At 37.3% G+C, this 19,722-nt stretch overlaps 1 protein-coding gene across 3 annotated transcripts in view; it reads left to right on the top strand.

Moving 5' to 3' along the window:
- The window catches only part of pigeon (protein), a 68,367-nt gene that overhangs the window by 18,105 nt on the left and 30,540 nt on the right, over positions 1-19,722 (top strand). For 2 of the 3 annotated variants that reach the window (XM_071587186.1, XM_071587185.1), the window contains exons 6-11: positions 10,216-10,464; positions 12,350-12,526; positions 12,901-13,096; positions 14,458-14,939; positions 17,991-18,167; positions 18,252-18,557. In XM_071587186.1, the coding sequence (XP_071443287.1) occupies positions 10,216-10,464; positions 12,350-12,526; positions 12,901-13,096; positions 14,458-14,939; positions 17,991-18,167; positions 18,252-18,557 (1,587 nt within the window). The remainder of the gene's footprint in view (positions 1-10,215; positions 10,465-12,349; positions 12,527-12,900; positions 13,097-14,457; positions 14,940-17,990; positions 18,168-18,251; positions 18,558-19,722) is intronic. The other variant, XM_071587187.1, reaches the window with a different exon arrangement.

Below are 19,722 nucleotides of genomic sequence, written 5' to 3'. Positions count from 1 at the left end.
GCACTGTTTGTTATAAAACGCTAGTCTAATTTTGTCTTTGGGATTTTTCTGCATACCCTCAGGGATAATGGGCCTAAATAGAGAACCTTCTCCATTGAGCCCTTGATATATCGCTAGGTAATAGACCCATAAATACTGTTTCTGGCTAACTTGGACATTTTCCTCTTATAAAGTTTGTCTATTAGTTTTTCCGGGTAGCCATTGTTTACTGCTATTGTCTTAATAATATTAAGTTCCTTTAAAACGCTGGAAACCGTCATTGGTATTGAGTTAGTCTATTGATCATGGAATGAAATGCTGCAAGTTTTTGTGAAAAGCAATGTCTGGAGGTGGAGTGAATAACATGGTCCGTGTATGTGTCTTTCCTAAATATGGAAAATTGCAATTTCTCATGGATCTTGAAATGCAGATATCTAGAAAATTCAGGCAACCGTTTACTTCCTTTTCTATAGAAAATTGAATATTGGATTTTAATGAATTTAAGTGGGAGAGGAAATTGTCTAATTGTCTATCTGTCCCGGACCAGACACATAAAACATCGTCCACATACCTGTGCCAGCGTAACTACGTTCTTGGTGAGGGGGTGGGGAGAGGAAAATAAGTCCTTTTCGAATGCGTCCATGTAAATATCTGCTAAGACAGGGGACAGGGGAGAGCCCATGGCTAAACCATTGGACTGTTTGTAGAACTGTCCGTTGAAGACGAAATAATTCTGGGAGACGCACAAGGAGAGAAGAAGACACAGTTCATAGGCAATGGGAGGTCGAGATGGACTTCCGAAGGAGGATGTCCTGCGCTAGGTTCACGGCTACTTTCGGGTTCACGTTGGTAAAAAGATCTTTTACGTCAAAAGACACTAGAGTGCACTTTTTGTGAATTGTCATTCCCGAGAGCTTGTTCACCAAGTCCACTGAGTTTAACACACTGTACTTCGCAGAAAATTGAGACAAGTCTCTAAATAACACATTGAGTTTTTTCTGGTTACCATTGTTGGATGGTTACCATTGTTAACGAAATCTTGTACCCTTCCCACTCCCCCCTTCTAGACCTTCCTTCCTTCCACACCTAATGACACCCCACCTACCTTACCTCCTCCCCTACCGGCTCTTAATACAGCGTTTTTACGTATATTCTGGGTTTCCCCCCTCTCCCTCCTGATCCACGCGTCCCCTTCACCACCTCCCCCTTCCTGAGTTTACAGAGTTCCTAATCCTTTCCTTTCTTCTAGCCCCTTGCTCTCAACCCCCTTAACCACCTCCGGGCCAACACCCCCCCCCCCCCCCCCCCCCCCCCCCCCCCCCCTGGGTTTTTTCCCCTCTTCCACCCCCTAACCCTCACCTCAGACCGGGGAGTTGTCTCTCTTCTCGCCTTCCCCCCCCCCCCAACCCCACCCCCCCCAATTTGTGTGACTATTTATTCTCTGTCTTCTTTACAAAATGTACCTGATGATGACGTGCCACGTCGAAACCTAGGTCGTCCGTCGAATAAATCTATGTGGAATTACAAAGTTTCTCCTTTCATTATGTTAAGTCGATTCCATGAAGTCACGCCTGAGACAACGAATTATATCAAGTGCGCCAGTAACGCAGTGAAGGCAATATTGTATAGAAGACTCTCCATCAAATACCTGAACGCGTCGCTCAACATCTACTTCAACAGTCGCTGCGTCTCCCTCGGGATCTTCCCGAAGTACGTCAATATCCATTGTAAGGAAACCCGATCTTCAGCAGGAAACTTCGCCATGGAAGTAGCAAGAAAACCTGGCTAAAACGGGAACTGCATGAGTGGTATGTAAAAAGGGACGCTATTTCCGAATATTTACTGTTATTACATGTGGAACTAACCCACGAGCTCAATTGGATTGAGTGGTTGTGTCTCGATGATAAAGTGCGACAACAATGTAGTGAGATCTCTTGTCTCAAAAGAGCTACTATCAACCGGAAACTCGAGGTACTTCAACAACGTGACAAACCTACTCGGAAATCGGACTTTTCTCCCGACCATGACTCCCACCAATTTGGACCACGAATTGTGAATCTTTCAGGACATTCCTTTAAACCCAGTGAAGTGTTATTATTGGAAAAAGGACTCAAACACATTCCTCACATCCCTGGTCCTCGACAAAGACTTGGTAAACCTAGCTGTGGACTGTGAAGTCGGCCCTCCGGAAAGAAAATAGTGCTATCAAACACGTTGTTAAACAGCAGTTACTTAAGGCCTCTCAAATTAGAAACGAAGTAATTTATTCTTCCGAGAACGCGGCTTTGAGGTCTATAAAACGTACTTTGGCCGCCAAAGACCTGATTATACAAAAAGCCGATAAAGGCAACGCAGTGGTGGTGATGGAAAAAAAGCAGTTATGTCAAGAAATGTGAAGACTTCATTAAAGCAAACGACTTTAGAAGTCCTTCGTTCTGATCCCAACCCCTAAATTCCAACAAGAGTGCAAAAAAGAGTTAAAAGCCTGTGAGGGGACTGTTTAAATGGTCAGAAATTTTTCAACTTTTCCAAATGAATCCTTCCGCTCCGAGATTTTTCGGACTCCCGAAAGTGCATAAGAAAGACATTCCGATAAGACCAGTTGTTTCAAGTGTGTCTTCCCCCAACCACCTGCTAGCGAAAAAACTCAATGTGTTATTTAGAGACTTGTCTCAATTTTCTGCGAAGTACAGTGTGTTAAACTCAGTGGACTTGGTGAACAAGCTCTCGGGAATGACAATTCACAAAAAGTGCACTCTAGTGTCTTTTGACGTAAAAGATCTTTTTACCAACGTGAACCCGAAAGTAGCCGTGAACCTAGCGCAGGACATCCTCCTTCGGAAGTCCATCTCGACTCCCATTGCCCTATGAACTGTGTCTTCTTCTCTCCTTGTGCGTCTCCCAGAATTATTTCGTCTTCAACGGACAGTTCTACAAACAGTCCAATGGTTTAGCCATGGGCTCTCCCCTGTCCCCTGTCTTAGCAGATATTTACATGGACGCATTCGAAAAGGACTTATTTTCCTCTCCCCACCCCCTCACCAAGAACGTAGTTAGCTGGCACAGGTATGTGGACGATGTTTTATGTGTCTGGTCCGGGACAGATAGACAATTAGACAATTTCCTCTCCCACTTAAATTCATTAAAATCCAATATTCAATTTTCTATAGAAAAGGAAGTAAACGGTTGCCTGAATTTTCTAGATATCTGCATTTCAAGATCCCATGAGAAATTGCAATTTTCCATATTTAGGAAAGACACATACACGGACCATGTTATTCACTCCACCTCCAGACATTGCTTTTCACAAAAACTTGCAGCATTTCATTCCATGATCAATAGACTAACTTCAATACCAATGACGGTTTCCAGCGTTTTAAAGGAACTTAATATTATTAAGACAATAGCAGTAAACAATGGCTACCCGGAAAAACTAATAGACAAACTTTATAAGAGGAAAATGTCCAAGTTAGCCAGAAACAGTATTTATGGGTCTATACCTAGCGATATATCAAGGGCTCAATGGAGAAGGTTTCTCTATTTAGGCCCATTATCCCTGAGGGTATGCAGAAAAATCCCCAAAGACAAAATTAGACTAGCGTTTTATAACAAACAGTGCATGAGGAATTTAATTTCTCATACCAAAGACAGAATCCCTACAAGTGAGAAAAGTGGTGTTTATAAATTAAATTGTCAATGTGGAGCAGGATACATCGGCCAGACTGGGAGAAAGTTTAAAGAGAGGATCAAGGAACACCAATCGTGCGTCAAAAATAAGGACTCGGCGTCTCTCTTTGCCAAACATCTGCTGGACGAGAATCATCGGAGTGATTTTGTGCCTGAGTTCTTACATTTTGAGAAGAAAGGACAAAGGCTTGACGCGCTAGAGCAATTTGAAATTTTGAAATGTGTTAAGAATAAGGTTACCATTGTTAACGAAATCTTGTACCCTTCCCACTCCCCCCTTCTAGACCTTCCTTCCTTCCACACCTAATGACACCCCACCTACCTTACCTCCTCCCCTACCGGCTCTTAATACAGCGTTTTTACGTATATTCTGGGTTTCCCCTCTCCCTCCTGATCCACGCGTCCCCTTCACCACCTCCCCCTTCCTGAGTTTACAGAGTTCCTAATCCTTTCCTTTCTTCTAGCCCCTTGCTCTCAACCCCCTTAACCACCTCCGGGCCAACACCCCCCCCCCCTGGGTTTTTTCCCCTCTTCCACCCCCTAACCCTCACCTCAGACCGGGGAGTTGTCTCTCTTCTCGCCTTCCCCCCCCCCAACCCACCCCCCCAATTTGTGTGACTATTTATTCTCTGTCTTCTTTACAAAATGTACCTGATGATGACGTGCCACGTCGAAACCTAGGTCGTCCGTCGAATAAATCTATGTGGAATTACAAAGTTTCTCCTTTCATTATGTTAAGTCGATTCCATGAAGTCACGCCTGAGACAACGAATTATATGGAGTGTAACTATGTACGGCGTGGAAATGTGGTCATTGAAGCAGGAGGATTGACGTAGACTGGAGGATTTGGAAATGTAGGTGTGGAGAAAAATGGAGAGAGAAGAAAACAAATGAGGAAGTACTTTGTATGGTGGGCGAGGAGAGGGGTTTGTTGGGAGAAATCCTGTGGAGGCAGGAAGAATGGATAAAGGGGGTATTGATCAGCAGTGGGATGTTGAAGACTGTAATAGAGGGGAGAATGTTAGGTAAACGAGGATAGGGAAGAAACAGGATATGGGGATGTTGAACAGGATGAAGCGGGACTTGATGTAGAGTAGGTTAGTGGATTTTGTGTTTTGTTAGGAGTCACAAAATATTTCGGAAAAGAAAGAAATACTTGGTTGTTCCACATATATTTTATTAACACGACCTAGGTTTCGACTTACAAAGTCATCATCAGGTAAAGAACAGAAGACACAGGGCTTTATATAGTGGATAGAGAACTGGAGAGGGGAGGGACACCTCCCCTCTCCAGTTCTCTATCCACTATATAAAGCCCTGTGTCTTCTGTTCTTTACCTGATGATGACTTTGTAAGTCGAAACCTAGGTCGTGTTAATAAAATATATGTGGAACAACCAAGTATTTCTTTCTTTTCCGATATGAATCGCTTCCACAAAGTGACGCCTCAGACAATTTCATTCACAAAATATTTATTTGGTAGTTGTGTCCATCCGAAAACCTACCTTAACTGGTAGCTTACCTAATAAATAATAAAATTATAGATATATATAATATAGTAGTAAGGCTCATAATGACGTATGAAGCTGTGACATGGGCAATCACCAAAGCATCATCTGATGCCCATTTCATTCGGTCCTAATTTCAATGCTTTAGTAGTTGTATTTCCATAATGGATGTCATTCCTTCCTCTTGTGTAATGATGATGATAGGCAGAATTAAGAGAATAGTTGCCAATGTTATTCTTGTGATTCATATGTTTGCATGTGTGCATTACTTTTCAGCCTACCCTCATATCAAAGGAATGTTCAAGGTAGGGTCGTTGAGAAGGAAGGTACTAGATAGTAGATAGAAGTTATTTGGATACATCTACATCAATACCCTGCAAGCCACCAAAAAGGTTTGTGGCAGGGGGTGCAGCACCAGGAGGAAAGGGTAAGGGATGAAGGGGCTAGGGCTTTTCAAATGGATGGGGAAAGGTGGGGGGAACCTGCAAAAAAGAAATATAAATATACTAGTATAACCATGCGCACTTGCTACCTTGTAGGTTAATACTTATTATGTCGAGCTGACTAGTGGTGGATTTTGATTACAAGCATTCTGGTATCTTATTGTTCTTGGAAAAAATGACCATATAAACCTGTCAGTCTTGCAGTCTATCTCTCTAATCTTATATTCGTGATCCCTCCGCCTGTAATACTTTGGAGTTCGTATTATGTTCTTGATGTCATTGGAAAAGGACACATCTTTAAATTTTTTTAATAAGTTTAAACTATATTGTAAATGCAGCTATTTAAGGGAATCCCAGCCTAAATTTTCTAGCAAAGTAGTTACGCCACTGCGTTGGTCATAACAATTTTTGACAAATCTAGCCCCCCTCCGCTGAACTCGATCTAATTCCGAAATCAAATTTATCTCTTGAGGATCCCATATACTGGCAGCATACTCTAGGTGGGGCCTGACTAGGGCAAGAAAACATCGTTCCTTCACTTTTCGTCACATTTACCCAGCACTCTTTTTACAAATCCCAATTTTTTATTAGTACGACCGCATATTTCTCGTATGTGCTTTCCCTAGGACAGATCGTGAGTAATTGTTACACCCAAGTATTTAAAGGAATCTACCCTCACGCTTTCTGTTTCTTTCACTTTGTAACTAATTGGGAGGGAATTACCCCTTTCCCAAAAATGTATTACTATGCATTTTTTCAAATTTAATTCCAATTGCCATGTATCGCACCAAGTCTGAATTGCATTTAGGTCGTTAGCTAACGCGGATTAGTGAAGTGAAGAAGACTATGTGGAAAAATGTAATATTTGGAGGGAAAAGAGTCAGTAGAGCCATGCTAATAGAGTTGATAAGGTAACTGAACTTCCGAGAGAAAAAGGTTGGTTGGCAGAGGAGAACTTGAAGGAGATATGAAATTGGTTGCAAATGGTAAAGAAATAAAATTTTGACATGAAATAAATTTGGGAGGTTTTGCATTACAATGGTTGAAATCAAAAGTGAAAATTCAATAATAATTAGTTACTTATTTGTTATGAGTAAGTGTTTTGAATTTTTATGGAGGCTAATTGTCAGTTTGGTATTTTTTCAAAATTTAGATCAGACCCCGCTCTTCAAAACACATCAACAATTAAGAAGTGCAAATCCATATTCAGCATTTTGCAGTATTTTCACGTATATTTTCAGGGTTAGTGGCCACTAATCCTTTTCAAGATGATTTAAGGATGCATTTAGTGATAATTGGTGATTATTTATTTTTTAGAGAAGTACAATTACCATAAAATTGGATTTAATTCGTCTGTTTTGTCAGAAAGGCCATTCTCTCCTCTTCCCAGTCCAAAATCTTTAGTTGGTATGTAATGATGGAATGTTACTACCGTAATTTCCCATCAATAACACAAACCTCATGTATAACGTGCACCCAGAACTTCGTAGTTATCATGAATTTATTTAGATACCACACGCCCAGAGCTTCATAGTTATCTTGAACGTGTATAATACATATAATATGTGTGTGCGCGTAAAAATTATGTTAGTGTTTGTAAAAATACATCAATATCGGATGTGTGTATGTAATAATATGGCTATGTTTGGATTTATTTTCAATTTTCATTACATAACATGCATTTTTACTTTCTATTGATCATCTGAACATTTTTGTATAGATAACATGCTCGTTATTGATAGGGAAATATGGGAAGTCTTCCTTGTATTTTTTTAACCTAGCCAAAATAATTCTTATGTCAACCTCCTTCACTCTAACCAATAATTGCTTTTCCAAGCATTATTCCACTTTCTACTCTTATCTTCTCCACTGTAATGGTCTAATGGGCAGTTTGCTCTCATTTAGTTTAATTGATTCTTATGGGAAATGGAATGATTCTCTTTGAATATGTACTAACAGAGTTCCCATTATGTGTAAATTGGGTAAAATGGCTAAGGACACCAAGGCGGAGGCTAAATTACTTTTTTTGATATTCGTAAGATGGAGTTTGAGGCTAATCAGCGAAAGACATCTAGCTACACTCAGTATATCTAGTATTATTGATCTAGTTGTTGATGGTCAACCATCCTTAGACTTTGCTGTCCTAATGCTAGACAAAGGTGCTGTTGAGAGTGAAGGACCTCGCCTCTCTCCTCAATTGGTTGAGGTATCTGTGTATCACACTACCCAGTGTGTGTATAAATAATTGACTGCATGTGCATGTGCACATGCAGTCAATTATTGCCAGTCATTGAAAGTGCATGCTCATTCAGTCATTAAAAGTGCATGCTCATATTAATAATAATATGTACTTTATTAATTCAAATGACTTGTATGCAAAGCGCAAACATAATATTGATGAAAATCATGCAAAATATACATATAAAAAGCAAAAATAATTACTCAAAGAACTCCTTATTGTAATAATAACACGTTTCTATCAAAAATATGTTCAACTATTTTGACATAAGAGGTATTTTCAACAGGGGTAACCTTTTAGGTGTAAACTTATTATACAGTTTCACTTCCATAGTATGAGCGCTTCTTAAACATATGTTGGATAATTGATAATCTATGTGGAGATAATTACTAACTCTGGTGTCATCTGTGTGAATCCCATTATTTTTGTCCAAGTTTTTAATATTATTGTGAGCATATAATAATACATGTAAAACATAGCTACATGGTTAATACACTTAGTTGTCTAAATAATGGCCCACAGTGAGCTGTGTACTTAGCTTTACCAGTATAATAATCGCCTTGTATTCTAAGATGTCAATGTAATAATTTCAGAGTGTAAAAATCATTCGCCTTGACCGGAATCCGGGTTCAAATCCCAGTCAAAGCGAATGATTTTTCACTCAAATTGTTGTATTGAAATGCATATTAGTGCATGACTCCGTTAAAAGTTACTGCTGCGGCATCTCACGCAGTTTCTTGGAATTTTATGAATACATCATGTACTTTTAAAGATGAGCCCAATAATTCAGTACCACATGTTGCTCTTGAGTAAAATATGTACAGGATAGTGTAACAATAAAAACCATAAGCACAGTAATCAACCCAAAAGTCGGTTTGGTAGGTGACAGTAAAGTTCACCCAGTACTAAGCCCGACGGCGTGTGAAATTCACACATCAGGGTAGGGAGGCCAGTTCTTATCCCTGTGGCGGTTATGGCTTCCCTGGAAGATCTGGTATCCAAAAAATCACATAGCTTGTGTGGGGCTGCAGGTGCCCAGAGACTTGCCCGGGAATCGAACCCGGGACCCTCCGGTCAGTAGTCAACACTCTACCCCCTGGAGTACCGCAACCCACAGTGTAACATTAAGAAAACTTTTACTGGTTGAGTAGCAATGGTACTATGTAAATATTTAATAGTTTTTCCGCATTGGTTGTATTGGTCCACACTGGTTTGTCAATATTGTGTAAATCAGAGATAGGATACTATCCTGTCAATATATTTGTCATCGTGCCAGCTGGAATTATAGTTAACATAATCAAGCTGGTATTATTTTTTTTGCTGTCTCTATTGCCTCAAGGTTATCATTGAGTACGATTTCTAGAGCAGGCATAATCTTAGAAATTATTTCTACATACTAGGTACTAGTTTCAGTATTGGCTGTAGTTATACAAGTACAATGAGAAAATAATTGCTACAGATCAGTCAAAGGAAGTATTGTACTGGGGAGGTTTCATATCTGGTTAACTTTTTGTAGGAGAGTACTCATATTCTTAAATGTGTACGAACTAATAGATTGAGTTCAAATAATGTGGTACTTGTACTAGGTCCTTTAATGTATCAATATATTAATGAGATGGCTTATAAACTGAAATATTGGCAAGAATGTATGCAATATTATTTCTTACTACCCTCCTAACACCCATTTTTGGTGACCCCGTAAGACTACTAATTAAAGTTCAGCAACATTGTCTTGATAATGGGATGTTTGCATGGAAATAACATGTATACATGAAGCAACAAAACAAATATGATAATTAGTGTGAGGCTCAAGACTGAAAAACTGTAATTTTCACACAATTCAGTGTTTTGATATGACTGTATTTTAATCCATTGGGGTCATCTTCAGATGCAATTCTTACTAGTCAGCTTATATAAGTATTCTTATGGTTTTGTAGTGGAGTTGTGAGGTGGTGGCAGGCAGGAGATTTTTGACTAGGGGTGAAAGTTATTGGTGAATGGAGGAGTAGATACATCTTTTAGGAACCTTTCAAAACTTAGGTTAATTAAAAATGATAAATGAATTATAATACTTAGTTCCTACATACATTTTGTTACGAAAAAGATGTGCTGCAAAACTGCCTAAAAAAATAATGGTAATTTATTTTCCCAAAACCATGCATGGAGAAATTTATGTATAGCATTTGTCAATAGCAATGAAGTATAAATTACTAAATGTGCAACTTGTTCTGCTTGTTACAAATAACCTTCGATATTTTAAAAGAGATAAATTATCCTTTCTTTCTTGTAAATTTGAACAAACATCATCATATTTAGTGAATAAGATGATATTTCTTTTTATTTGTGTTATTGTATTTCAGAGTATAGATGGAAGTCCAGTGGCAGAGTCTATTCACCGTGTCTTTGTTTGGTCTCAGTGGGATGCTCCAAATCAGTGTCTGTTTTACATTCATCATAGAAAAGCCGTAACCAGTGTAGAAGGTGAAGATGAAGACTCATCGTCATCTTACTCAACCTCCTTTCGGAAAACTGGTGAGAATGAGGAAGCACCTCTTTCTCCCACTCTGTCATGCCTTCAGTTCCATGATGACCTTCCGCATGAAACAGTGGTAAGTTTCCAAACTATGTGCGCTTTATTTTCTACCGTGTTCTCTGATTTGTCTTCTCAATTGATATCATAAATTGTTTTTAAGGAGCAAAGGAAACAATTTCATGGAATTGCTTAGCCTGATTTATCCGCAATTAAACTGTAATGCCAGTTAATGTGATCTTGTTAGAAGCAATTGGGGACTATTGTTTGCTTAGTAAAAAGTTGGGTAAGGGCTGAACCAAACGATTTACATTTAATTCAGCTTAGACTATATTTCATTGTTATGGATAGCATATTGTAATTATTATTGTAATACCACTCATTTCATTTCATTGTCCTATAGTTACCATCAATATAGTGGTACATTTAGATGGGCGATATTGTAGTATTCATTAAAACCCAGATACAGTAATGACTTGACAATGAACAATCAAGTAACCTGTGTTGACTGATTTTCATGTAACTTGTTTGGTAACCTTATTGGAGTACTCTGATGGAATACGCTAAAGAAAATATAAATTACTTTTCATTTGACAAATAATTAATACTTAATAAAATATAATAAACTTCAAGATAAAATATTCAGTAGTTTCATATTCAGACCAAAAAAATGTTGGTTGTAGCTGGTAGGCACTTTGACAATTACATTTCCTTAAGTGTGAAGCACGAAGAAAGAATGAAACACTTTGTGTTTCCTGTGGAAAGAATTTATTGTGTCGACTAGTTTCACTACACTGTAGCATTATCTGGACTCCAGATGTCCGAAGTCCAGATGATGCTACAAATCATCTGGAGTCAAGATAATTATACAGTGTAGTGAAACTAGTCGACACAATAAATTCTTTCCACAGGAAACGCAAAGTGTTCCATTCTTTATTCTTACTTTAGAAATGGATTTCCACAAAGTAACCATCAACCATCTTTCAAATTTCCTTAAGTGCTTTGGATATAATTTAGTTTTATGAAATATGAACCACAGTAAACATAAATATGGCTAATTTTTCTGATTGATGTTTTCACTTAATTGCAATTATTTTGTGTATTGAATCAGGGTAACTTCAGGATTTCCATGAGGTAGCGTCCTTGGACTGCTTTTTTTTTTAAATCTACACCAATGATCTTGTGGCTAAAATTAATGCTCAAATTAGATTTTTTGAGGATGACTGAAATATCTACAGCATCATGAAGTCCTGCAAAGTGATATTAATAGATTGACTAATAGGGTAATAAATAACAGCATGGATCTTTATGTTATTAAATGTGAATCCATAACATTTAGCAATGAGGGAAATGTAACCAAAAGGGAATACAAGTTTTCTGAAAGCGTTATCCCCAAATGTAATTGTTGTAAATACTTAGGTTTTTATTTAACCAAAGATTTTAGGTGAGGGACAAAAGTGGAATTTATTGCCAAGAAGGCTTTCAAAATGTTGCATTAGGTGATGAGAAACCTTAAAGGGAGCAATAGAGCAACTAAGGAAAAGCCATATGAGACCGATTTTAAAGTATGCATTAAAAGTACGGGACACTCTTGAAGGTCTTATTGAAAAACTGGAAAAGGTACAGAAAAAGGCTGCCAGTCATGTTTTGGGAAAGTTCAGGAGGGATAGGAGTTCAGTTGTGATGTTGTTGTCAACACATACTGATTTAAATTTCATTAATTTTGCTGTATTTATGTATATCTGCCATTCTTATTTTATTTGGTATTGTTTTCTCCAAAGTAGTTCAAGTTATTTCCTTTACTTTCTTTCTTCCTCTTCTACCATCGTCTCCCAGTAAGGTGAAAACCCATTTATTTTTAATTTGTCAAACTAGTTGAGCATATGCATTTTGATTCTTGTAGAATTATTTTACATAGTTTAATTTTCTTATTGTTGTAATGCACAATGCTTTCTTGATTTCAGCTCAACATTCCTTTAAATTTGCCTAGTACACCTGGAGGTTGTAATGATGCCACACCATGTGGGATATATGAAGATGATGATCCCATACCATTGCGCATCCATGACTGTTCGCTTGACTTAATTGTTCTTTCCCATCCGTCCGGTCTCATCTGCATTTGTCACCACTACCTCTATCAGGTTTGAGAAATGTTATGCACTATTTTGTTTCTTGGTTAAATAGTGCTAGTAAATCTAACATCATAGCAATGTGATGTCTGAATACTTAGTGGCTCCAAAAATATTCAAAGTCAGCATATTCAAGACACAATGTATCATTATGAAATAAACTTTTTGACATATTTTATTTAATTGAAGGAGCTTGGATCTTATTAGACTGTTGGCACAAATGCAATTATGTGGAATGCCAATGCATCTAGATGATATCTAAAATACTCTCCATAAGTAATACTCTCCATTAGACTTTAATTTATGAGTTTGTGCTGTCAATGTATTTTGATTCATAGGTTTTAGTTTCGTACTGCATTCACTGTATTAAACATTTTTTTCAATAGCCAGTCAAACCACCCGCTTTTCCTGCAAAATTGACAAAAGAAGGTTGTGATATTAGCAGCCCTACTGGGAATACATCAGTGCACTTCGCATATTCAGTCACACTTCTTCATCACGGAACTGCTGTGCATTGTACCATCCCTGGAGTTCCATGGCCTGTGGCCCGGCAAGCTAAAGCAACCTTTGTGCTCTATGGAGGTTTGTATAATTTTTGCTCTTTTTTACGTCAAAATATTGTGCTGAATAATTGATGCTAATTATTAAAACAATCTCTTTTCTGTTAAATTATATATCTGCAAGAGATAATAGTTCTTTAAAAAAGTCTTTTAGAAGTATGAAAAAAATGAAGCATCAGCCTTCCTCCTCCAAATATATCCCTACGTACTTTGTTCAATACTTATTAGTCACCATTTTAGTACCAAATGAATAATTTTAATTGTGATTTTTGCAAGACTGTTGAAAATATTTCAAATAGAAATGCATAAGTGGTTAAACAATCCCACATTAAGTTGATGTTTTTGTATCTGACCTTCTGTAGCATTGAAAAATATAATTCAGAACCACAAATACAGTTTAGCTAAATGTATAAATGAAGGTAAAAAAGTCATGAATAATTTCCTTAATAGGAACATTAATACAGCTGATTTTAATTACAGTAAACTCTCAATTACGTATCCCTGTATCAATGTAGGAATGATGAAGTAAGGATAATCAAAACTCAAGGATAGTCAAACTAGTGGACAATATGATCATGATATAAACAGTTATATAAATGGAGACTCTCATTTTTTATTCCTTGTGATGACTATGAATATTTTAGCATTTGGAAGGCGTACTTTTTTCTATTTTTTAGCTATTTTTTAAAAGGTGGAAGCATAGTTGAGTAGCAGAACGTATTTTCCTCAGAAAGCCAAACCAATGATGTGTCCAGGAAAAAACAATCTTCGGCCAAGGATGAATATTGACCAAGGATTGTTGATATGGATTCATATTCATCATATGATAGCAATTAAAACATACTGTGTAGATAGTTAATGACCTATTTGTTACATAGTAAAGTTACGTTTTTGCTCACCTTCTTGGAAAATATTGGATTCTCAGGGCTAATAAATGCACAAGAAACAGTAATAGGAAAGTTCTGATAGTACAAAAATGTTCCAACTGAAATATATAATACTATTGAAATCTTTTAATTTTGTGTAATTGAAAACTATTAAAAAAGCCCAGGCAGTTAAAACTTGTATTTTTTTTTAAAAGAATGGCATATCAAAGTTTTAATGCATTGAATTATATTTAAGATGGTAATTATATTCAAATTTTGAGCTGCTGGTATGGGAATAGCATGGTTAATATGCAAAACAGATAATCAGCATGTGAATGATTTAGAGTTTACTCTAGTTGTTTTTTGCGTAGTAAATTAAGTGAAGGATTTTCATTTGATTGTGTAATTTGGGGACTATAACTCTAATAATTTTGCTGATAATTTTTATCTTTGCATAATATGTGATTTTATTAATTGTTGGGCTTACATTAGTTTCGATGTATTTGTGTCTTTACAGAGCAACATCTTCTAGCTTTTGCTCCTGGTGTGTTCACCCATATGCTAGATGTGGGACTTTCCCATGAGCCTTATTGTGGATGCCATGTGGTCCTGTCCATTCCACCAACTGGGCTACCCACAACTCCATGTCACCTTCTGCCTCTTTTCTTCCCTCCATCCTGTAAGATGCCATTAGTCAAAGATCCTACACAATCAGAAGATAAATCACATGATATGGGGAACACTTCTGGCCTTGCCGCTACATCTGCTGCAAGATTTTCTATTCCAGCATCCTCATCCTCTTCTTCTTTAGCTTCTCTAGCAACAGCAAGTGTTCCTCAAGTTTTTGTCATAGATCCCACAGAGATGAAGCTTTTAAGTGTGGAAGTTACTCGGGATATTCTTGTTGAAACTTTTCACAGTGCCAAACTAGCGGAAATAAAAATGGCCATTATACACTATTTTTTAGTTCACCTTGGTGACTGGGATGCTATTTCAGAGGTAAGTTCTATGGATATTATTACATTATAAACTAAGAGTTAGGTACATTGGGTGTTTAGCTAGAAAACCTGTACACTGCTTCCTTCCTATTGTGGCTGATTTGCGAGTCACCTCTGTTTCCCTGTGTGTCGTCATGTAGTTTCTGCATATATTTTACCTTTGGAGGTACCATTTATGTTTTAGGCTTTTGCTTCTGATAACATTTTGAATTTATTGGTGTGATAGCTAATGAATGGAGCATTTGATTGCTGACTCACAGAGTCCAGGTTCATGGTGATGCCTCTGGGAAACCCCCACTTCACCCAATCTGTGAAAATTTTGGTCTTCCTAAAAAATCTGAGCCAGCTGAGGGAAAGAACTGCTCCCCTTTCTTGGTGCCTAAATCAAATTTACCATACCAAAGGGGAAGGTAAGCGCTCTCAACTTGGACAGTAATGCGCCAGCGGCCAGGCATCCAAGGGGGTGATGCACGGGAGTCCTCGAATGGGATTGGACCTGGCAGCAATGCCCTTTCAATAGGATGGGAATGTTTACATTGATCTCTATTTGAGTGGGCAACAAACTGAGAGTAATCATGAACAAAAAGTATTGCAGGAACTTGGGATCAACCCCTTTTGTGGCGTTTCAAGGATGTACAAGAATAATCCCCTGATGCACAGCTTTAAACTTTGTCACTCTCACATTTCTTGCAGTCAGAGGTAGGGCATTTAAAAACGTAATGGATAAATGTGCATAGGAATTATGGAATTTCCTCAGTCCATAATAAGCGGTGATTAGTTGTCCAACCTTCTTAGTGTCATAACAATGTGTATCAGCTCCGGAAAAACAATCCTCAAGATGTTCTTATACAAAGTGAAGATGTAGGAATATGTTTGAATAAACTAAAAACTTTCATAATACCAAGATTTCTGTGCAATATTTTGAAGTGCTCTGTGGGAGAGTCACATTTATCCATTAAGTTTTTAGATGCCCTGCCTATTACTACAAGAAATGTGATAGTGACAAAGTTTAAAGCTTTTGTGTCTACTTGACTGACATCAAAGGCATTCTACTCAGTTAAGGAATATTTTACTTTTCTTTTCAAGATATATTCTATCAGCAAATATATTGGATGCTGTTATGCGTATTACATTTTTATAATCGCTGTTAGCTATTTTGTTAAATATAGGAGTTAACTGTTCGAAGAAATCCTTCCCTATGAGACTGGGTACTTGATTCCTTAACATCTTATTTATGTATCAGTACTGAAATCTATTACATTTGTGCACTCTCACACAATGTCCAATGATAAATAGAGGATTTATTTATGTAAATGTTCTTCAAAATTTATTCATTCACTATCTCAGCCTTAAATTTAATTAATTCTGTTGAAGATGGCATCTATTTGATAATATGTGGATATGTATGGGATGAAATATGCTGAGCAACACAAATTTTATCGCGAAATCCATAGTAATTGTATTGTACAATAATGGGAATTTTTATACATGCATGTAATTGAAGCATCATCCGAGAACACACTCTTGATATTTTATAAAATATCTAGTAGTATGTCATTAATGTTTGCAACCTCAAGAAAAGATCTTGGAATAATATTAAGGAACATTGTAAAGTTTTCATTTTTACATTTATCTAATTTTTAATCTTACCTCAGGCTATCTGTATCTATCTACAAAAATGCTGAAGACTTTCTGTAGCTAGTTACATATGTACTTAATTAATGTTTTGTATTTATACAATGGGACTTGGTAGTCCAGGGGTAGAGCGTTGGACTACTAACGAGAGGGTCTGGGTCTGATTCCCAAGCACACCTCAACACACCCTCAGCCGCATCCAAGCTGAAAGTACCAGAGGCCAGATCCTTTCCCTTGTGCCATCTATGGTTTCCCCTTCCTAGGAAACCATTGATGGCACAGGGAAAGGATCTGGCCTCTTTACCCGGATGTTTGAATTTCACATGCCATTAGGCTAAGTTTTGGCTGAACTCTATCATCACCTATCAAACAGACCTTTGGATTGATAATTCTGTTAATTATTTATATTAAACAAATAGAAATGGAAAGACTAACAAAAAGTACTCAAGCTCAGTTCTTGGATCTCTTCTAAATTTGTAATCAATTACAAGTAGGTTACAGTTTTTTTGATCAAATTTTAAAAGCCGACCTGTATGATAATTTCAGTGCTGGAAGATATTAATAAATGTACCTTTATATAACCTTTAAAAATACCTGTAAATGTACCTTTATAGAGTGTTCTGAAAGTTAACCTGAATTTCCTTAGCTTTCATACCTTTCTGTATGAAGTATTTAATCACTGCTCAAATCTCAATTTTTTCAATCTTCACCAATGACTATACGGGAACAACAACAAAGAGGCATCCACACCACAGATCTCTTGCCAGAGCACTGGCACATTACGTGTTTACTCATAAAGGATTGCCTATGACTACGCAAGAAACTTATTGTGCTAGAGCTGACATCTGGTGGTGATTCCAAGAACCTTTCAAACTACCCTCTTCTTTAGTTTATTAAATTTACTTTTATAAGTTCTGATACTTTGAGGTTTCATTTTGAAACATACGAATTTGATGTTAATAATGATAATATTTTATTGGTATAGAGCTCTAGTTAATTATAAAATGAATATATTGGCAGGGCTCACGCCCCAAAACCAGGAAAGAATTGCTCCAAAAGTGAATTAGAATGTGTTGCACAAGATTGCAATAAAGAGTCAAAATTGCTTGAATTGCTTACTATGTTGCCTAAATGTACCAAATATTTTCTTAAAACCATGGGAAGATTACTAGCCATTGTTACATGTTCCAAAATAATGATTGGCAATGCAAGATTCAAGGAAAGTAATGTTACCGGTAACTCAGTTACATCTCTGAGTAGACATGATTTACCACAATTAATATTATAAATAAAGAAACAGCATTACATATCCTCTGATGCATAAGTTTTAATTTTTGGGAAAGGATTTTAATTCTATTTGTGTGCCATTAAGTATTTTAATTGCAATTTAATCACCTTTGATTGATTTTGAATATAGCTCCTCATTCCATTGGCTGAGAATCCTTTAGAGTTGTGGGTTCCTAAGGTTCTTCAAGAAGTGTTAGTAGCTGGAGCATATGCATCTGCTGCTCGTAATTTGCCAGTTGATACTTCTCATCTTGTAACTCTCCTGCCACTAACAACAATGGTAGATGTTGTAGAATTAGAAGTTTTGGTAAGTCAACTATTTCAGTGTAAATATCATGTTAGTTAGAGTAATTGTGACTTACTAATGTTGTTATTTCTTTATTTTTTATAGTATGGTAATCGGCGCGCATGCCTGAATGAAGTTACACTTTGGAATGCTTGTGTGACCCTTCTGTCACCTGGTCAGCGCCTAGTTCCATATCGAAGCGATTTATGGACTCGTTTGTGGGATAATGCTCAAGCTGGAAAACGGAGAGCATCTTGTGATGAGATCACACCTCTCTCCTCAGGAATTTTATCTCCATCTCATTCTGGAATTGTATGTGATTCTGGTCCACAAAGTGGATCAAGAGGAAGCTGGAGGTTTCGTCCATCTCTGGTTGCTGACAAACTTATGGTCTCCTTAGTTTGCTATCAGGTTAGGATATTAGCTTTCAACATAGATTTATTTTACATTAAATAATATATGTGTATATATATATATATATATATATATATATATATATATATATATATATATATAAACACACATAAGCACATATATGTATGTATGTGTGTGTCTGCGTATATATATATATACTACCTTGATCAAAAAGTTCCCGGAATAACCACCGTGTGGCGCTCCCATCGTTCCGATTTGAGTTCTGTTTTTTTTGTTAAATTGGTACATCTGTTGTTGATATTCCCTTTAAATCTTAGTGTCATAACTTGACATTTGCAAAAGTTACGTAGCCAAGAGTACATCTATCTCTGTGTGTGTTGGCGATTTTTTACAATTTCAGAAATGGATTTAAATTTGCAACAACGAACTTGTATTAAATTTTGCGTAAAAACGGATTTAGTGGCGCACGGACGTTGGAAATGTTGGAAAAGTGTTTCGGCAACGATTCTCTAAAAAAAACGGTCGTTTACCAGTGGCACGAGCGGTTCAGAAGTGGTCGTGAGTCAATCGAAGATGATGAACGCAGTGGCAGACCATCGACATCGAAAGTCGGTGAAAAAATTGATAAAGTAAAAGAAATGTTGGTCAATAACCGCAAATTAACCATCAGAGAAATAGCGGAGGACTTGAACATTGCCTATGGATCCGCCCAAGACATTGTGGTTAATGATTTGGGTTTCCGACGTGTAGCAGCAAAGTTGGTGCCAAAAGACCTCAATTTCATGCAAAAAAGAGACCGTTGCACGTCGCAAAAGACATGATTTGCGAGGCTGAATCCGATCCCACATTCATCAAAAGGATCATTACTGGAGACGAGACGTGGGTTTATGAGTACGACACGCAATCCAGACATCAGGCAAGTGAATGGCGTTCACCAAATGAGCCGAGACCAAAAAAACCACGTCGTTTTCAGTCAAAAAAGAAGGCAATGCTGACGGTTTTCATGGATTACAACGGTGTAGTGCATCATGAATTTTTGCCAGAAGGCCAGACAGTAAACAAAGAGTATTATTTGGGCGTTATGAGACGTTTGCGTGAAGCAATTCGCCGAAAGAGACCAGAAATGTGGGCAGAAAACTCGTGGATTTTGCACCATTATAACGCACCGTCGCACAGTGCTATCATTATTCGTAATTTTTTG

This window comes from Hetaerina americana, unplaced genomic scaffold (genome assembly GCF_022747635.1).
Source record: "Hetaerina americana unplaced genomic scaffold, ioHetAmer1.1.p SCAF_3, whole genome shotgun sequence".
Classification (NCBI taxonomy): Eukaryota; Metazoa; Arthropoda; class Insecta; order Odonata; family Calopterygidae; genus Hetaerina; species Hetaerina americana.
The sequence above is the reverse complement of the archived record's forward strand: the minus strand, read 5'-3'. Positions and strand labels throughout refer to the sequence as shown.